Genomic DNA, 18,799 nt, shown 5'->3' with positions numbered 1-18,799 from the left:
TCAACCATTACACGTGTGTTACATGTGCACAGGAGAAATTCCCCTTCTTCATGCTTTCCCAACCTGTTCGGAAAAGTAGTTTCCCTTACTCCTCTGTGCAGACACAGCATCTAAGCAGTAATCGGCGCTTCAAAAAGAAAAGAAGCGTCCCTTTTGTGTTTCCCTTCCCAGTTTCACAATCAATATGGGAGTTACTCCTAGCGGGGAGCGGTGACAGTCTCAAAGACTGGCAAAACAGTTAGCAGCTCACCAAATTTTTCCATTAAAATTATCGCTTCGTTACACCCTCCCTTGGCTGAGACCAGTCGAACTGTGCTCTGGTACTGGCGCAATTACACAAATGAATTAAACACCCGTGTTTCACCTAATTTTGCTTAGTTCCACTTTTACAGTGTTGGATTAACACACGAAATGTTAAGTGCCTTCCGTCATTTTCCCCCGTTTTGAGCACCAAAGGGTGAGTTTACCGCGCTCCACTAAGTTCTTCCCATTTCTTCCCATTGTACACGGCTCCTCCATTTTAACGCAATTTTTAACAACCTGATTATTCGATTATTCTTAACTGACTTGTTTGGGTTCTTTTTCATCATGAAGTCGATACACACTGTTGCGTATACGAGTGAAAACAAAAAAAGGAGAGAAGGGGAGGAGTGGAAGTAAACAAGGTAGCACATAACAGAAAAAAAAAATAAAGCAGAGCAAGGCAAAGCACAGCAGAGCGAAGCAAAGCGACGCTACACCACGAAAAACAGAATAAAACAATGGCAACACTTTTTTAATTATCCATTTGGGGCAAACGTTCACCAAAAAAAATAGAAGCTCGAGGGTGGGGCGGCATTTTAAAAATGGCTCATAATTTTAGAAAGGTGCGTGCATGAGGTGGTGAAGCAGTGGCGACGGAGTGGCCAAGAGGGACACTTATGGTACGCATGGGGAACACGAAATGTGATAGCCACCGTATCACCACCGCATCACCACCCCATCACCAGCGACTCCGCGGAGAACGTCACTCCACGCAGATGTCATTAAAAATGGAGTACTTGTTGTAGTACAGCTTTTCAATACTCTTGGCCGTGTTGTAATCGCCAAAAACCTTCAGCAAGAGAGAGGAGCTCTCAATTAGCTTCTTCACAAATTCTTGGTCGAACTGATCAATCTCTTGATTGGCCCAAAAGATGGACGCCTTCTGTAGGTTATCAAGAATTTCCATATTTTTAATTTTCTTTTCAAAAACATCAATCCAGTATGTGGTAATAATGTGGATAATTCCTTCGATGTCTAATTCGTTTTTCCCTTTGGATTTCTCCCAGATGTTACTTTTTGGGATCTTACTATCAACTAGCCATTTGTTCCCATACTCTGCTTCTAAAATCCTTTCTATGATGGGAGACAAGTGGGTTGACAACAAGTGGAAGATATTTAGAATGATATCCAGTAACACATACTCATTGTTAATGTATATGCTACTTTGTGTGTTCATGAGGAGAGAGTGAATTAATTTGGACGGATATATCCTTCTGTTATTATCATCAATTCTGAGCTTTAGAATTACATCATCATTTATGTTTTGGCTGCTTAACATACTGTGGGCATTGATAATTATATTCTCACTGGAGCTGTACAAATTTCTGTAGATAATATTTCCTATGTTCCAGGAGATATACAGGTAGGAGTTAATAGGGATGTTGTTGGAGTAATTGTTTCCGTGTATGTAGCAGAAGAAGTCTCGCGCCGCGGTGATGTTAATATTTGTGAATGTATATCTCCGGTTTATGTAGAAGCTCTTCGAGGTGGCGTTTCTCTTTTTCAGAAAATCGAACCCCTTGTCTTGCATTATGCTCTCCCGCAAATCGGCATTCCTTAAGTAGTTATCTCTACCGCTAAGGTTAGAGGAAACTTTGCCGCTAGCATTTCCGCCAACATGGCCGCTACCATTGCTGCCGCTTCTGTCGAGGATGTAAATCCTTTTGTTATTCTTGAGGTTTATGATATCGTCCGTGATCTTGGCCTTGTCCAGGTGCTGCGACTTGTGCATCATCTCCTCGACGGCGCTGGAGTACAGCGACAGGGAGCTTCTCATTTTGGAGAAGTTGGACAGGGGGGAGAGGGCCACGCTTCCAAGGCTTCCAAGGTTGCCAAGGTTGTCAGGCTTTCCAAAATTCGTAAAATTTGTCAAGCTTGTCACACTTGTCAAATTGGTAAAATTGGAGCCCCCCCCTCCGTGGCTTCTCAAATCGTCGTCATCACACCCGTACACATCGTCAGACATCATCATCTTTCTGAAGTCCCCCGGGTTGATAAAATGCTCGTTCGAGTTATTCTCGTACGATGCATTATTTTGCAGATACTGACAAAATTGGCGAATCACATTGATGCTACACTGGTAAATGACACTCAAATTGGCATCCACGTTCTCCTTCGTGATGCCATACTGGTTAATTATATTATTCGTCAAGGCTTTACACTCCAAAATTTTTATTGGCGGGTAATAATAGTATTCCAAAATGTGAAACACAGCGGTGCACTCGTTAAATATTTCCACATTCTTAACTATAGTATACTTGGTGGTGTTCTTAATGCTGCATTTGATCTTGGAATTTACACTGTTGATATCCCAAAAGATGTTTAAATAGCAGGACTCATTCATAAAATTGTATTTACAAAATCCATTAATGCTAGAAAACATCCCATCACTGTTACAGCCAAATTCAGTGCACCGCATGGGGGAAATTTTCTCATTGGGGAACTCTACCCAATTTCCTTCCGTCAGAATGGACGATCTGGATCCTTTACTATCCGATAGGGTTAACGTCTGTCTGGTAAAATTGATAATCAAAATGTAAAGCGATTTGTGTGCCTTTCTTAGCCGTTTCTTCCATTCGTAATTTTTAATATTCACTATAAAACTTAACGGCAAATTTTCCATTATGTCTTCATTTCGGTAGGAACTATAAATCAGCCTATCCCTGAACACACTATCCTCCTCATTAGTGTAATTGTAACTGTCATGATAATTGTGGCCGCTTTCGTTTTTTCTCGCCCAGTTATTCACACTCCTGTCATACTTTAACTTCTCCTTCTCCTCCATAATTCTTATATTTAAAATTCTGAGCAAGCCTTTTTTTAATTTCTTCCTGTGATATTCGATAAATCTTTTCCCTTCCTCCGTCTCCAAAATGGTTATGTAAAATCTGCTATTATACGTATTGTCGAAACTGTGTTTAACTATGAAGTAATTTTGCTTGCCTAGCATTTGTGCCTTGTCATTTTTTATGTTCATTCCTAGGACAGCCGAAGCTGTGTTGTCTCCCAGAAGGGGGATGTCAAAACGGGCGTTCAAAATGTAGTCTTCATTATTTACCACTACGCAGTATTGTAGAATGCCGTAAAAATTACCCATCGTTTTGGTAAACTTTGCGATGCATTTTTCTTCTCCCTTCATCTTTAAACACTCTGGGGGGTTCAACAACCAGACGCCATGCTTTACTGAGTGCATGTACCTGTAGAATGTGCAGCTCGTCCCGTTCAAAATTCGTATTTCGCACTCTCTGTTTTCCATGGTGGTGTACGCTTTCCCTACTGTGCTAGGCGCTGAGGAGAGCGATGTGCAACTTTCTCGACCAAATTACTTGCCACTTCTTTCACCGTGTGAAATGCCACTTTTTTTTCTCTTCGTATGTTCATTAATGTACCTTTTGCCGTTTTCCCATGTTACCCCCTTTCTCCCCTAGGGCCGAACTGCGTCTAGGTTTTGGTGAGCCAGCGGAGATTCACATGGAGCTGTAGCGACACACATACGGAAAAAAAAAAGAAAAAACATACACAGTCATACACATAGATATATTTATATGTATATATATGCTATATGTATGTGTATGACTATGTGTATGTTTTTTCTTTTTTTGATTCTCTTTTGTTGTCTTCCTTTTCCAGGTTCCTCCAAGGGGGCTTGCATGCCAGCTCAACGTGGGGCAACTTTATCGGAAAAAATCCCCCTCTTGTGCCTTTCCTCAAATTTGTGCATATATACCTCTGCCTATTTCTGTGGTCAACCTAAGGGCCCCTCACTTCGTTGGGAAGCTCTTCTTTCAGCATTCCTCTGCTTGGGGTACGCGCCAAGCGGAAACGCTCATTGGGGAATAAATACGTACATAACAAGTATACGTATGTACGCCTTTAGGTACGCATTTGCGCATGTACTTTTTTTCCGCCACAAGGGTAAGCAAATCCACATATGGGATTTTATTTCCTCCTCTGGAGGTGCTCATTCGCCCTACTTCCTTTAATTATACTATAAAGGTATGCCTCATGAGGATTGCCTCCTCTTATGTGCACTATTCGTAGGAACATTATTCCTGGCCTTTTCCAAGCTTCATTCTTTGAGTGCCACGTTTCGTTCTGATTTTTTTTTTATTTTTTAGCAAGATAGTACACTTGCAGAGAGGAGGAGAAGGATGCCAACCTTCAGACCATGCACTCTCTCTGCCGTTTATATATGTACACATAACTACATCGTCCCTTTGAGTATTCCCTTTTTTGTGTACTGCATAACTTTTTCGAGTTGACACATAAGCCTTCTTCCGTTGCACCCCCCTCCAATTCGCTTCCCGTATATTATTTCTGCTCTTCCATTATTGACGCAATTACCTTGTGCTGTTACGTTTAAGTTGTCCCCGACCTTACGTATTCCTGCTCCATATGGCTGAAAGAAGGAAAAGACGAATTCCACCCGTTTGCTCTAAGCGGGTACGCTGACGAGTTAAAAAGACACAGAAGCATTGTCAGATTGTCAACTCGAGAAGGAAAAGGGAACAAATCGTTCCCCAAATGTAGTAGATACATGATGTCCCTACAACTGGCACACTAATAAGCGGCATATAAATTTTTTAAGAGAAAAAAATGCACTTGCTGTTGTTTCGCTTGCCACCAATACGGCCGCTACAACATTAAGGAAGGTGCGCACTGTAACTGTGTGTAGCGGCCACAACGGTGTTGCCGCCTTGGGTAAAAAAGAAACCGCACAATAACGGGGGATTTATGCATATGTATATTTTCATGTACAATTTATGCGCACCCAGTGTTAACCCCCTTTTCGCTTGCCTGTCTGTCCCAGCTTACATTGCTACGATTGGAAGGAGGGGAGTCTACGACACCGTGGTTACCTTCCTGTGGGGGGCTACCTCCCTCAGGCTGCGTAAAGTGGAACAGTTGATATTTTTCCCCCGTTTATTTTTGGACATACAAATGTGTACCCCCTCTAACAGATTTTTCTCCATCATATTTCGCAGTCCAACTGTACACAAAAAGAGACACCTAAACGGCGTCTCCCTAAACACGTATAGGTGCATGCATGTTATGCCAAGCAGGTGAACAACAATTTGAGGTAACTTCGATCGAATTGTAAACACTTCTCCAAAGAAGTGAATCTTAAACACATTCAGGCGAACGAATCAACAGACGCAAGTTGTTCATTTTGGTAACCGCACTGTTCTATACCCAATGGGGGATGGCGCCATTTTTCACACAAATCTTTTTTTCCCCTTTTCCCTTCACACTGCCTAAATATGCATATGAAAATGGTGACGATCAAAATGGGAACGATGAAAAGGGAAACGATCAAAATGGCACCTTTACAAAGCACACACTTCACGTACTTAGCAAAAGCTTTCTAGGGGCCACCTGTAAAATGTAGCCACCGTTTCTGCTAACCTTCGCAATCGAGGTTACAAAGGGGCAGAACGCGTATGGCCCACAAAGAACCCCACTTTTGTAACTAGAATATATCCTGGTAAAATTAAAAAAATCCTTTTTCGTTTTTATTTTTAAATTGAAATTTTTTATAAATGTGTGATGTATAATTATATGCATTATCATGGTCATATAATAAATGTGCGCATGAGCAGCGAGGGAGAGGATGCAAAAAGAAAAAAAAAAAAAAAAAATAGAAACAAGATGGGAAGAAAATTAACATGGAATACACCACATGGGATGTCAATTGTCCTGATAAATAAATGGGTAAAACAAAGGCCATCTCCATATCTATGCAAGGGGTACGTATCTGTTTATTTGTTTGTTCGTTTGCTTCCTTATTTTTTTCTTCCTTTGGGGGCAGTTCTTTTCCGTGACAGGGTGCTTGAAAAATGAGGGCTCCACGGGGTAGGGACAAACGCGTGTATGCGGCAGGTACACACGGCTGGAGGGTGTGCAAATTTTGTCCCTATTTTAAGTGGGATCCCCGACCTATGCGTGCACACAACAAAGATTTTTTTTTTCTTATTTATAAATAACCCTGCGCATGATCTTTTTCCCTCTTTACTTCTCAAGCTGGACATTGCTAACGGTAGTTGCCCGGGGGATCCAATTCACATGTCTATAAACTGGCGAAGTGCGTTCATCCTTCAGCGTGTGTCAATTCAAGTTTACACGGAACTCCTCTCATTGTTGGGAGGCATTTTCTCAGCATCAAGCTGCGACAAGCTTCTTCTACGCCGTGCACATCCTCATCTGGGCACCTACGCCCATAATGTCTGTGCCCCCGGAAACAAACATTCCCATTCATATATACACCATCAGACAGTGACACTAAGTTAAATGGTTTTCTTTATGTGTTTCAACTTGGGGATGTTATCGAACATGTACTTGGCCTGGTCTCTCAAGTCAATATAATAAGGATGGGCTAGCTCGCAGATCTTCGTTATGTACACACTGTTAATATGGTTATATAAAAATATGGTCCAAGTGACCAGGTAAAAAAGGACGCTGAAATTTACAAAGGAGAGGAAATTACCCACAGAGTAAATCACAATAATTACAGTCACATTCTCCATTCGGTTGGTCCACAATAAATATTTTCTGACTAAAGTCAACTTGTCATTTATGAATTCATATATGAACATGATACAGCTCTCGATTATTTCCTTCGACACTATCTCCAGCTTGTCAGTCTCCTTATAATCTGACATCTTATGTACTTGCAAAAATACAAGTAGCCCGCTTAATAAGAGGAGCAGAATACATAGGGTGCATATTACTTGCAGAAATGTCTGGTTGAAAATGTACAGCAGAATGTACAGTGCGTTTATCGATGCGAATATCGACAGGTTCACGATGTTCTTTGAGGTCAAATTCATCTTCTCCGTTTCAGTAAACACAAAAGGTGAAAAGGGGGCGCGGGATGGCACGTACAAAAAGTTACCACAATTATCACAACTAGCAAAACCGCTGCGATTGCTGTATCTCTTCAGATAAATATCCCTCGGAAGGTGTCTGCTACCGCGTAAGGCTTAGGCAACCGGAGTTGTGTCCCTGGCCTGGGAACATACATATACGCAATTGTATACACTGCTTTTCACACAAAGGGTGATTACTCTTACACTCCCTGGCAGGAATATGCACGTAAACACGAAATGAAGCGCATAATATGACACATGAAAAAGAAGGGGGGGGATGCTGGCTACCTATTAATAAATCGAACTCAACTCATAAAACTGTACAGTACAAACACGTGCGTAAGAATATGATATGCTCGAAATGATAAAATGAAAAAGTTCGCTTAGGGGAATAAAATGGGGAAAGATGAATGGGGGGGCATACTCATAGTACAATAAAACCCTTTAAAATATAAAACAAAAATGGAACTACAAAGTCATAATTTTCTGGAAATGTCATAAGTTTCGCTAATTCGTATATAGCAATACAATAAATACGATAAAATAAATGTAGTAAAATAAATGCAATGAAAGAAATGCAATAAAATAAATCTTCCTTCTTCTTTGCTATTTATGTTTTACTGTTCCTGTTAAATTGTTTATTATTTATTCCATTTGGGTAGGCACTTTTTTGTTGGCAAGCTTTTTTTTCTTTTCTTTTTTTCTCCTTTCCTCATTAGCTTTGAGCGTTAATTTCACATTTGTTCAGAGGTATGCTTTAAAAATAAAAGTCAAAATAAAAGAAAAAAATTGAACAAGCGAAGAAGCGGCAGTTTGGACATAGCAAAATGTTCCGTGTTGTTCATTGTATGTATGTACAAAGTTTTACGCCCATTTTTTGTTTTGTTTTTAGAGCAATCATATCGTACGTCACACGCTTCTCTTTTTATGCTTGAACAGGTATTATTTACATTTGCATGCCACGCTCAGTGCCGCACGCACATTTTTTTTTTTGCCTATTGCGAGTAAGCGTGCTATGTTTGACATTTTGTTCCGAGCATTTTATATTTCTTTTCCGCCCCTGCTAGTTAGGGATGTACTATATACATAACCCACATGTACGTATACATACATTTACGTACATATACATATGTATATATCTGGTACCGCTTTCTTTTTTTTTTAAATGAAAAAACCCCGTTTGGTAAAAACAGACCCCTCTTCTCTGTTTTCTTTGCCCCTTTTCACACGTCTAGGAGGTAAGTTGCGCGATGGTTAGCACTACCATCCGATCGCACTGAGCTTAAAAAGTTTCATTTCAAGTGTATCCACCAACAGTGTGTTCAAAAAGGAGAAGAAAAGCAGAGCACGGTGAACAGGCCGAAGCAGAGGGGGCAATTCAAAGGGGGTAAAACAGACCGAAGGAAAGGGGAAGCATTACCCGAATGTTCCGAATAGCAATATTTAAATCCTGGTAGCACTGGTGTAAGCCTGACTAACGATGAGGCAAGCACGAACGGCTTATAATGTGCCCCCCACATGGAAAGCTTTCCCGCAAAGGAGAAGAATTATATCATTCATATAAAGTGTGTGCATCTCTGTTCACCTCCCCCGCCCCTTTCTCCAGTTCCGTTAACATGCATAATTCTGTCATACTTTTAATAGGCGAAAAGGTAGGGTATCATGTGGATGGTTAACCTTTGCATGATTGCTCCTCCCCTTCTGTGTGTATGCGAGTTTCCCCCATCTAACAAAACTTCATACCAATCTGTGGCTACATATCACCATTCTCCATGGTAATTTATTTTTGTGAAACAAATCTGAGAAAAGTTACTACAATGTGTGCGCATTGCCACATAGTAGGGGCAAACGAAGATGGGCACTGTTAATTGTGATCAAAGGTTACCTATGGTAAGCCGTTACCCATGCATACCAGCTATTTGATCTGATGTACGTACAGGCTAATGTAGGTATTCCCACATAGGGACATTCTTGTATACGCGCATAATTGCTTAAAAATTGGAAGAACTTTTTGTGTATATATATATATGTATGTATGTACACAAATGCGCCCCCCCTTCACATGCAACTAAAAATAGCGAAGTTCATGTCGCGAATAATGCAACAAGGGAATAATCGGCTACACATAACAAACACATTTGACAAATGGTTCAAATGGTGGGCTAGGTGCCACACGAAATGAAAAAAAAAAAAGAAAAAGAGAAAACACATATCACATGAGTTATAAGAAAGAGTTACGTGTACTATCCTACAAATTGGGCATCCACTACCCCTTCTGTCCAAATATTGGTTGTAAGAGTACGTCCAGTAATTTAAAAATTCAATTGAAAAACCAGTTTCTTCGTAGGTATCGACAGCACGTACGGGTGTGTGTGACACTTTATGGGCACAGTAAGTTTACATCCTTTGCTACTATATGCATTTTGCGTTGTCCTGGCTCTGTTAATGCATTCACCGAAGAACATACTGCACTCATGCCGCCGAGGTTCTCAAAACATACGCCCCTGCTGAAAATTTAGATACTATCCAAGGAGAAAAACTTCTTTACCTTCGCGTCCTCTTCTGCTAAATCGTATAAATTGCACGTCTCATTTTGTTTATCACTCTCGAGGAGTTTAGTTCTATTGTTTCTGTCTTCGGTCAGTTCGTCCATATGATCGTACACGTGATTGTTTTCCCCCTCGTTGTTGTCCTAGGAAAATCAAAAATGATGAGTTCGCCATGTGGCACAATCGCTAAACGGATTGTGTGCCTACGGTTGCCCCTCTTGTGGAATAAACACAGGGACATATCTTCAAAACATGCATGTATTTTCTTCAATTATTTATTTTTTTTTCATTTATTACAAAATCCCGCATTCTGTCCTCCCGCAGGCGCATCATTTCGTTGTGATTGTGCTCTATGATATTCGCTGCAGTGCAAGAAGGCGATGAACAGGGGGAGGGGTACATGTCCAGTTTAGTCGTTTCCTTTTTCAGCCAATTTTAGCCAATCGTCCTTGCCGGCGCACATGCACTTTTTTGTGAACCCGCGATGGCTGCTCCTCTTACCAAACGATATGGGGCTTTCTGTGTAAGCCTTAACATTCCTTGGCGACGGGAAGTAGTGGAAAAACAGCGGCCGATTTCTTCTGTGCATCGATTTTATTCTCATTCCGATGGGGTCTTCATTTAACCTGAGGAGAAAAAAAGGGCACGGATGAAGAAACGAATGGGTGGGTTAGTAGTAGTCTCTTCTTCGTGTTGCCCCTTCTCCATTAATGCACTTCAAATTGTTGTGTGCCCCCATGATTTAGTCATTTTATTCTTACTCCTCAATTTCCTGGGGTAGCATCTCCTCGCTAGCCAGTGATGTGTCTGAGCTGTTATTTTCCGTGCTGCTATGGGAACCTAAAATTGTTTCAGTTCCATTGGGGTGCATTGAATGAGGCTTTCATGAAAACACATGAAGATATGTACACCTCTATAATATTAACATTTTTGCACAAAAGACGGACGGTAAAATGTTCTCTCAAAATGCAACTATCCCTACTTAGTGCGAAATCTTCATCCTCCAGGTATAATGAATCAAGGTAATCATTATAATTTAGCCACGAGTTTAGGACATTAACTGCGTGAGAGTTACAAAAAAGGAAAAGGAAAAATAGCAAACTTGGGATTGCTTCAAAAATGATTGACTCTTCCTTTTTAATGCCTTAAAATAAATGTTATAGAAAAAAATTATATACCGCTCAGAATTTTTCTGACTATTTTTCTGGGCATTTTTCCGAGCATTTTTTTTTTTTTTTCTGCTTAACATGTCGTCTTACCCGTCTCTTGGTCCACACTTCGATCGATTTTTTCGTTTTGCCATCTGATGTCACTGAATCTGTTTCGATGTTGTTCATTTTTTTCCACGAGTTTTTTTATGTACTTCAGTTCTTCCTCGATGATTTTTACTGGCTCCTTATAACTGAAGGGGGTAGGAATGTGAAAAGGCAAATGAAAAATCGGAAAGCAAAAAGTTGAAGACACGTTAGCGACTCGGCTATGCGCCTGACGGCAACATCTACTTAAATGAAAAATTTTCCTCCTTACGTTACTATGGCGCTGATTAATATTTTTATGCCAATTAAAACGAATGTCTAAAAGGAATGGGGCGCGGAGGAAAAAAACAAAAATCGATTTAGCCCATAGAATGTGAGCGAAATGGGTACACTGTCAGGCGATTTCCGAGGGCACAAAACGGACATTTGTTTGCATCTGAGTTTGCGTTGGAAAATATGCCTGGATCGTATTTGTCCATTTTCGTGTTTTCTTTATTTTTTAATTTTCCCTCCCTACGTATCGGATCCCCTTCACTGAGTGACTGACTAAATTCTCGCTGACTCTTAGGAACGCATAATTCCTGATCATCCCAATGATCCTTTTGAAGACCAGTTCGGTTAGACAGCAAAAGAAAACGCCTGATGTGGTGGGAGGGGATCAATGGGACACTGTTTATTAGACAGGCGCATGTAGATAGTAACCAGGTACGCTTATGCATATTAAAATATAGACGTGCAACACACATGCGGTGCGCCCTCTACTATGGGAAGCCCACAACGAAAGTGCCTCTACTTCTTTCCCTTACACGATATAATTTTTCTTCGGCTATTTGTCGCATAACTCCGAGAAGTAATGAACAAAACAAGGAGCAGTACCAACAGGTACATCATGAGCATCTTAAAAGCCATTACAAATTCTGCAAATGGTTTAGAAGGAAAAAAAAAAAAAAAAAAAATTACCATCTTAAAATTGTGATTTCTTTTAAGAAAGGCGAACTTCTTTTTGTTGCTGTGTTTTTGTTTACTAGTAATAGACTCATGGTGCTTCTTTATTTTTAATACAATTTGTATAACCTCACTGAAGTCATTCTTGAGGCCTTTTAAGAAGTTGTCGAATCTGCGTAAGTGAAAGGGGTGTGGGGGCGTGTAGCAAGTGAAACGAACTGGAGCGGGTCACACTGCAACGAATCACACTCAAACGAATCACACTCAAACGAATCACACTCAAACGAATCACACTCAAACGAATCACACTCAAACGAATCACACTGCAGCGGATTACAGTGCACCGAAGTGAAGCCAAACAAAAAGGGCAACGGGGCAAACCCACGCGCTCTCCCCTCTGATGCGCAGTTGTTCTTGCATGCAACTCCGGTGGGTTACCTATTCGTATTTTCGATCTGCTTCACCTGCGCGTGCTCTATTAACTTCATGTTCTCCAAATTGGTCGTCATCTGCCTGGTGATGTTTACGGAGGTCTCCGCTAGTCGGTTAATCTATCCATTTGGAATCCGAGGTTGGGGCGTGCAAAGGGGGGAGTAAAGGGCGCGCGAACATATGCATATGTATGGGTGCGTAAATATAAACGCACACTTATGTAGACACGCACGTGAGCCCACTCATTTAGCCGCTTATCAGTCCATCCGCGCACTGATGGGACTTCTTCACAAGCACGTACATTTGCGTCCGTTCGTCTATTCCACTCAGATGATTGTATGTAGAAGCAAATGTCGTCGATGTGATTTAACTCAGAGTGGTAAATCTGGAAGGCGGTATCGGACATGCTGTCGCTGGTTGTGCAATTCGTTACAATTTTGTATTTTAAATTTTCGCACAACATATTTTTCAAGTCGATATCATCCCGTGGTGAGTTGTTCTCTGGAGTTATTTTGTCCCCACTAGGATACATTGGGTCCTTTTCAACGCTCGACAAAAAATCGTCACTCGAGATAGCCTCATATATTCCCTCTTCACTTGCAGCATCACCAAGGCAGGGATTTTTTGTTTTTTCTATCTTTCTCAATTCATCCAGACTTAACATTTTGGAAAAATTCTCATTTCTAAATTGGTCAAACAAATTATTGTTGTAAAGATATATCTGTAGTTTGTTCAATTTCTTTGGGTCTAATATGCAGCCCGATTTTTCGTCCGGAAAACTTCTCACCGATTTTACAAAAAGGCATTTTGTTTTGGCCAAGGCTAGAATGGATTTATTATTTTCATTTATTTCGTTGCAGTTGTATACGTTTAGACTGTTTAACTGGTTCAGTACGTACTCGTAACATTTTATTTCCCTTACATATATGTTGTCGTCCTGATCGTCATCTACGTCCTGATGGCTATCTCCTTCCTGATCGCCATCTCCGTCCTTATCGCCTCGATCATTTTGGCCACCGCTTGTAACTCTTCCAGCGCGTCCACTTTTTGTGCCTCTCGATTTTCTGCTTTTTTTTCTCTTTTCTTCGTACTCCACCTCAGCCTTTTTCTTCGCCCTCAAAATTTCCTCCATGGCCTGTTTCCCCCTCTGAACCCTCTCCACCAGTAACTCGGTGTTACTGGCGTACTTGAACCTGCATTCTGTCCACAATTTTAGCTGCACAATTAATATTATAACAATGTAGATATGCGTCATAGTTACCCTTTGGTGATGCACACACGTTTTTTTTCTTTTTCTTTTTCCTATTTTTTTTTTACACTCTTTTTTGTTTTAATTTGACCAATCAGGGCTGCACCTACAATGCGTACACGCATGTGTGGGTAAAATGTACAAATGCATATGTCTCATTTTTTTTTTCTTTTTCCCCTCTTTGTCTTATACACCTTTTTGCTTTGCAAAAAAGGGCATAATTATGTACATGCGTGAGCGATTGGGGGGAATAAGTTATTATTTTTTTTTCCTCTACATGATTGCAATTTTTCTACATTTATTTATTTTGTTAATTTATTTGTTTATTTGTTCGTCATTTTGTTAATTTGTTAATTTATTTATTTGTTAATTTATTAAGTTTTTCTTTTTTTTTTTTTGCGCCTTCCCCCAGAGTAGACAACGTAACATAGAGCTACGCCTCCATTTCAGTTGTTTCCTTTTGGAATATATTTTCGTTCGCCATAATTTTCTACTCACCTGCGCTGCCGAGAAGCCGTACCAATTTCTGCCCAGTTGAAGGAAAAACCCTTAGACAAAAATGGGATACCTGCCCCTAAAACGAGTAGCACAAATATTGTCACGTTGGTCGTCTTCCATCTTGAGCTTTAAAAATTGCGACAAGTAGAATTTGTGAAAATTTCTACATTCCGGTCAGCGTCTCGAAAAGTAGACTTAGCTTAGCTGCCTGGTCCACGTGATCTCTTCGCTCCATGTTCTCCACATTTGTTTCCCATTTCGGCATTGTGCGAGTTTGCTATTTTGGCAAATTGGCCGTTTGGCAATTTGGCCATTTAAAAATTTAACCATCTAACAGTTTAACCATTTGGCCATCTCACAGTTTAACCATCTGACATTTTCTTTTTATTTCCCGTCCAAACCTCACAAGTCGGAAACAGTCCCTACGGATTACTCCACCGTTGCCTGTGTAATCCGTGACGGCGTAAAAATGGGACCGCCAAAGTGTACGCTCGCGAGAATTGCCCTCCAAATTCGGCCAAGTCCCAGTTATAATCCTTTCATTTTTTGGTCAACCAGAAAAATGTTTGTCTTAATGGCTTCACCGTGGCGAAGGGGGTCATTAAATTAAGCAAAACAAAGTGCAAAAAAAAAAAAAAAAATTCAGACCCCGTAAGGGACAAACAAACGGTTGAAGAACCAATAAGGACCTACCCACCCAAGTGGACGTGATTTCCACACGAAGGGCACAAAGGGTAGGACAAAAAGCCCTCCTCAGCAATCAAACACAAAATGTAAGACAAAAAAATAAAAAAAAAACAGCCGGCTTAAATGCAGTGGGGCACATTGCCATTTTGGCAAAAATTAAGGACCGCTTTGTATATTCGAGCTGGAAGCGAACACCCCGAACAGGAGCAGCTCGAATGAGCACAATTTAGGCAGAAAAAAAAAAAAAAAAAAAAAAAAAGTACACTTAATCGACGTAATGTCCTGATGGCTAAACAGGACAAACTTAAACTTCTAACTACTGCGAGTCCACCCCCCTGGAAGATGCACCATCTGAGGAATCGTCCGTGGAACCACCCCCTAATTTCTGTGAACCTTCATCCAACGGTTTCTCCCCCCCGGAATCGTTGTCAAAAAACTCCTTCGTCAGCTTCGAAATGTCTAAATCTTCCCCCTGGCTAGTCGGAATTCCATAAATGTCCCTAGCCACACTGTTATCGTCAATGTTTATTTCCCCCTTTTGGATTTTCTCCTTCTGCTGCAGGGACTTCTTAATACTATTCTCTATGTTCTTAATTTCTTCATCCGAAAAGAACCCTCTTAAAAAATTTTTATCCATTTTGGTAAAGTTTTCCAAAAGGGTTTCCAATTTTTCTTCCTTTTTCTTATTTTCCTCTTCAGAAAAGGAGTCGTAATTTTTGCACTGATCATCCACTTGCTTTATGATGTCTTTCATTTGGTTCAGAAGGAATAACTCTCTTTTTTTTTCGCTCTTAAAATTTTGCACGATTTTTTTTTCATCACTCGTTAGGAGGTTGTCCTTCGCCTTTTCTCCTTCTTCCGCCAGGGGATTATCCCCATTTGGTTTGTCTCCCGTTCGAAGTGGGTCTGTCTTCCCCTGCTGTGTGTGTTGTAGATCGCTTGACTGCCCAGGTACTCCCTCCTCCACGGCATCGATAAAATCTTTTTCGTAATTTTTCAAAAGCTCGTGGGAAGTCCTATTCTGCAGATTTTTATCGTCGTAGATTTTCTTCAAATTCTCCGTAATGTCTTTGTGTGTCTCCCCCGATGGGTTATTCGTATAAGTTAAAAAATTTTTCAAATAATTGTTCCTATTCATATAGAGCAGTGTTTTATGAGGGGCATCCCAACTCTTACAAGCCTCAACAAAATTGGGCAAATCGCTATCTACAAGTTTTTTTTCTAAACATATGCTGTCATAACCCAGACTACCTAACTTGTGTGCATAATTAAAATCATCCACATTAATTTTCGCAATGGTAATTAACTCGGGGATGGCGTAGCTGATGGCCTTTATCGCATGATTGTACTCATATTGATTATTCAGAAAATCGAATTCGTTTATCATTAGTATGTAGCTGCCGCACTGAGTGGCGAAGTAAATATCATTGTAATCGTGGACCTCTACAATTGCTTGGGTTCCTAAATTAACACAATAGTTTAACATGTCTTCGAGGTCATTCTTTAAATAGGATAAATTTAAAATAACTCCATCTGCTTTGTTCTCCACTGCGAGGGCAATTTGGATGGGGTGAATGATCACATCGTCCACCACTACTGCGGGTCGCACATTTCGGGGAAACTTCCTGACACTCCTAACGACATCACATAAATCGTTTAAATTCCCCTGCGTAGACAGATTATCAATGTTTACTATCAACACGTCGAAGCCTATTTCGTGCAGCATCAGACTCACATTGCCTGGGTTCGACAAATTGAGAAAGTTACTCTGATACATGTAATTTTCGTCCTTCCAGATGCGTCTCCTTTTTTCGGCATTTTCTCCAGTTCCTGCCTCCGCTTGAGACATTCCCTCTTCCCTTATCACTTCATCTACCGTGGGGTGGCCTCCTTCCTCCTTTCTAGCCACACTGCAGAATATTTTTCTCTTCATGTCAGCCACCATCGACAACCTGTGCTTCTCATCTGGACTTGTCCTCTTCAGACTCTCCGACAACTTATTATTCATCGTGTGTTGCAAATATTTCATTCTTATTTGTAGAGGGTTGTCTTCCTCAAAATTTTCTTCCAATAGTTTGCTCACTTCGTACTTTTTGTTTTCAATTATTTTATTTACATATTCGTATGCCAGGTGGGGGTTTCTGTGGTCTTTTCCGTAGATCCTCAGATGATGCAGCTTTTCGTTCTTCTTTAGGATGGTACTTCCTACTTGGTCCTCTCTTTGGGGGTATCTCACAAAATAGCATTTCTTTCTCTTCTCCAAAATATGCGGGCTTTGCAGACTTTGCCGACTCTGCCTAGGGGAGGCCCTCTTCACCGAATATGTGCACGTCGTTATTACAACCACTGTGAGGATTATTACCAAGGTGATTCTCCTCATTTTTTGCGCTTCCAAAAGGGGAAGGCAGATCTGGAGGAAGGTAGATCTCCCCCTTAGGCTGCGAACAAATATGCACTTCCCCGTTAGCCGGGTTTTCCTTGCGGGGTCTTCTTTTACCTCGCGCCTCACACAGCTCATTATTGCATCGTTCGGTGTGTTGCAGGGTAATTTGCGCTATTAATTCAGTGGTGTTTGCTCCGGTGACTTCGGCACTCTTTAGGGTGCCCCACGTTATGTTTGTTCCCCACCCAAGTGACTCACACTTGAGGCCTTCCTAATATCGCCCTTTCCCCGCTTCACTTAGGCGGGTCACTCTCCGATGCATTTGGCATTTCTCAAAGGGGGTTTAATATGTATTTTTTTTTTTTTTTTTTTTTTAAAATTGCGAGCACACTACGATCAGTAATTTAGTGCCCTATTCACCAAGTGCAAGATCTCGAATGGGCAGCGCCTCACACAGTTTAATTCACAAACAAGGCGAAAGTGTACAGGAATGTATATGCATACATACAGGCACCCATCCCCTACATGCACGCGCGATCTGCACTTTTAAATGCCTCTTTGACCGCCACTCCCGACATCGTTTCTGCTTTCTCCGTTTTGCCGCTTCCCCTTGTCGTACTTCTGTATTAATGACGACTCTCTTTCTCCCAGTTCGACTTCCCCACATAAATATCTGGCCCTTTTTTTTTTTTTTTTTTTAGATGTTTTATTTTTTATTATTTTTTTTTTTTACAAAATGAATATGCTCATGGAACACTTCGCACTGCTCTTACTTCAAATTCTTTTATGATGCAGTGGGGCAACCATCACCCCGTTGATAGTGCCCATCTTGTAGTTCCCTTTTTTTTTTTTTTCCTTTTGTTCATTACCCTTTAGGGTACTAAGTGAGCACTCCCTCTTTGCCTCGCCAATGCTTGCTTAAAATGCGAACCGAAAATGTGCTAACGCAGAATTGTGACATGCTGGACACAGTAGGCAACAAGTTGAACGAAATTTTAAAAAACCTGGAAAATGTTTTAGTCCATCTGGACCCACTAAACAATTATGAAGCGAAGGAAGATTCAATGTTCTCCAATTTGAATGACGAACAAAACGAAATTATTATTTTGTCCAACGTGATATATGATAATATTAACAAGCTTACATCTATGCTTCACGATTTTATTAAAACCATACCCCCTTCGTACACATACCACACGACTTTCCACTCAAACAGCTTTGTTATTTTGAGGGAGAATAGAAAGAAGGAGAAAAAAAGACAAGATGCTAGGATGGCATTGGATAATGCTCAGAAAGGTACCATGCCACGCGGTGAAACAACAGAGGCTCACGTAACGGAGACGCAACATGATGATGGAATAGTGAAAGACACCCAATCGGAAATTAATAAAAACGAAGATATCGATTCAAAGGATCAACAAGGTACTACCGAATTAGCCAGCCACTCTCCCCCCCCTTCTCATATAAAATTTATCGACAAAAGAAAGTTCAAACCGCTGCAGCTATACAAAAAAAAACAGGTTGATGAATTTTTCTATTTTTCTAACACAGTCGATTTAGAGTATGCTAATTTGTTATACATGCAAAGGTATGAACAGAAACTTCAAAAATATTTAATTAAGTCGAGGTAG

General features: G+C 40.7%; 5 protein-coding genes across 5 annotated transcripts; 1 reads left to right on the top strand and 4 right to left on the bottom strand.

Moving 5' to 3' along the window:
• Nucleotides 1-1,006: 1,006 nt before the first annotated feature.
• On the bottom strand, nt 1,007-3,559 carry C922_01128 (hypothetical protein; the record flags this gene model as incomplete). Its single annotated transcript, XM_008816736.1, has 1 exon — nt 1,007-3,559. The coding sequence occupies one exon, from the start codon at nt 3,557-3,559 to the stop codon at nt 1,007-1,009; it is 2,553 nt and encodes an 850-aa protein (XP_008814958.1).
• A 3,028-nt stretch (nt 3,560-6,587) lies between these two features.
• Nucleotides 6,588-7,130, bottom strand: C922_01127 (hypothetical protein; the record flags this gene model as incomplete). The annotated part of the gene is made up of 1 exon (XM_008816735.1): nt 6,588-7,130. One exon carries the CDS (start codon nt 7,128-7,130, stop codon nt 6,588-6,590), a length of 543 nt encoding a protein of 180 aa, XP_008814957.1.
• A 2,554-nt stretch (nt 7,131-9,684) lies between these two features.
• Nucleotides 9,685-13,606, bottom strand: C922_01126 (hypothetical protein; the record flags this gene model as incomplete). The annotated part of the gene is made up of 12 exons (XM_008816734.1): nt 9,685-9,861; nt 10,016-10,080; nt 10,220-10,344; nt 10,480-10,558; nt 10,701-10,778; nt 10,978-11,120; nt 11,246-11,292; nt 11,492-11,613; nt 11,781-11,891; nt 12,000-12,091; nt 12,358-12,470; nt 12,653-13,606. 12 exons carry the CDS (start codon nt 13,604-13,606, stop codon nt 9,685-9,687), a joined length of 2,106 nt encoding a protein of 701 aa, XP_008814956.1.
• A 1,495-nt stretch (nt 13,607-15,101) lies between these two features.
• On the bottom strand, nt 15,102-17,165 carry C922_01125 (hypothetical protein; the record flags this gene model as incomplete). Its single annotated transcript, XM_008816733.1, has 1 exon — nt 15,102-17,165. One exon carries the CDS (start codon nt 17,163-17,165, stop codon nt 15,102-15,104), a length of 2,064 nt encoding a protein of 687 aa, XP_008814955.1.
• Nucleotides 17,166-18,091: 926 nt separating this feature from the next.
• C922_01124 (hypothetical protein) lies at nt 18,092-18,799 on the top strand (the record flags this gene model as incomplete). Its single annotated transcript, XM_008816732.1, has 1 exon — nt 18,092-18,799. The coding sequence occupies one exon, from the start codon at nt 18,092-18,094 to the stop codon at nt 18,797-18,799; it is 708 nt and encodes a 235-aa protein (XP_008814954.1).

This window comes from Plasmodium inui, assembly GCF_000524495.1.
Source record: "Plasmodium inui San Antonio 1 unplaced genomic scaffold supercont1.3, whole genome shotgun sequence".
Taxonomy (NCBI): Eukaryota; Apicomplexa; class Aconoidasida; order Haemosporida; family Plasmodiidae; genus Plasmodium; species Plasmodium inui.
This window is presented reverse-complemented; position numbering and strand designations above follow the sequence as displayed.